The sequence below is a fragment of the Entamoeba nuttalli genome (assembly GCF_000257125.1).
Source record: "Entamoeba nuttalli P19 unplaced genomic scaffold asmbl_9273, whole genome shotgun sequence".
Classification (NCBI taxonomy): domain Eukaryota; phylum Evosea; order Mastigamoebida; family Endamoebidae; genus Entamoeba; species Entamoeba nuttalli.
The window spans coordinates 14,828-15,518 of record NW_008579549.1 but is presented as its reverse complement, the minus strand read 5'-3'; the positions used below and the strand labels follow the sequence as shown (position 1 = coordinate 15,518).

General features: G+C 23.2%; 1 protein-coding gene across 1 annotated transcript; it reads right to left on the bottom strand.

Annotated features, from left to right (window-relative positions):
- Positions 1-210: 210 nt before the first annotated feature.
- On the bottom strand, positions 211-565 carry ENU1_197190 (hypothetical protein; the record flags this gene model as incomplete). Its single annotated transcript, XM_008862002.1, has 2 exons — positions 211-465; positions 518-565. The coding sequence occupies 2 exons, from the start codon at positions 563-565 to the stop codon at positions 211-213; spliced, it is 303 nt and encodes a 100-aa protein (XP_008860224.1).
- Between the last annotated feature and the right edge of the window lie 126 nt (positions 566-691).

The following is a 691-nucleotide window of genomic DNA, read 5'->3' as shown; positions in this document are numbered from 1 at the left end:
TCAAGCAAAAAGTCAAGAAGTTTGTTTTTTTATTTTTCTTTTATTAGTATGAAATCAAAGAAAATATTTCATCACTTACATTTAGAGTACCCAACAAAAGAAAAAATCAAAATGCCTTTTACAATAAAACATTTCTGCTAAATGTTAATTGAAGAGTTTATTGTTGAGTAATGTTAGTTCTCATCATTAAAACTATATAATAACAAAGAATTAATTTAAATTCTTTAGTGCATTTAATAATGCACTACGAGAACTTCTTCCTTTTCCATTTGCTATTGAGTCACCACGCTTAATTGTAGCAATATATTGTTTTTCATATCCAGAAAAATAAGAAATGACAGAATATTCATATTTGTTATTTTTAAAATCAACGATACCTTTATTTCCAGTAAACTTTGTTAATAATTCTTTTTCATCTTCAGTAGATTTCTCTTCCATCATAACATCTATTCTTTTTCTATAAGGCTATTAATTAATTTTTATTTTAATAGTAATGGTCTTATAAGTAAAGTCAAACAACAAATGCATTTACTAACGTAGCAAGAATAAGTAATAACGCAAACATTTAATGACGCTAGTTTTTTGTTAGTTCTTTTTTAATTACTTTCTGGAAATATTTGCCCTTTATTATTATACCCATAATAATTTAATAAAAATTAATAAAATTTAATTATTAAAGAATAGTAAATAG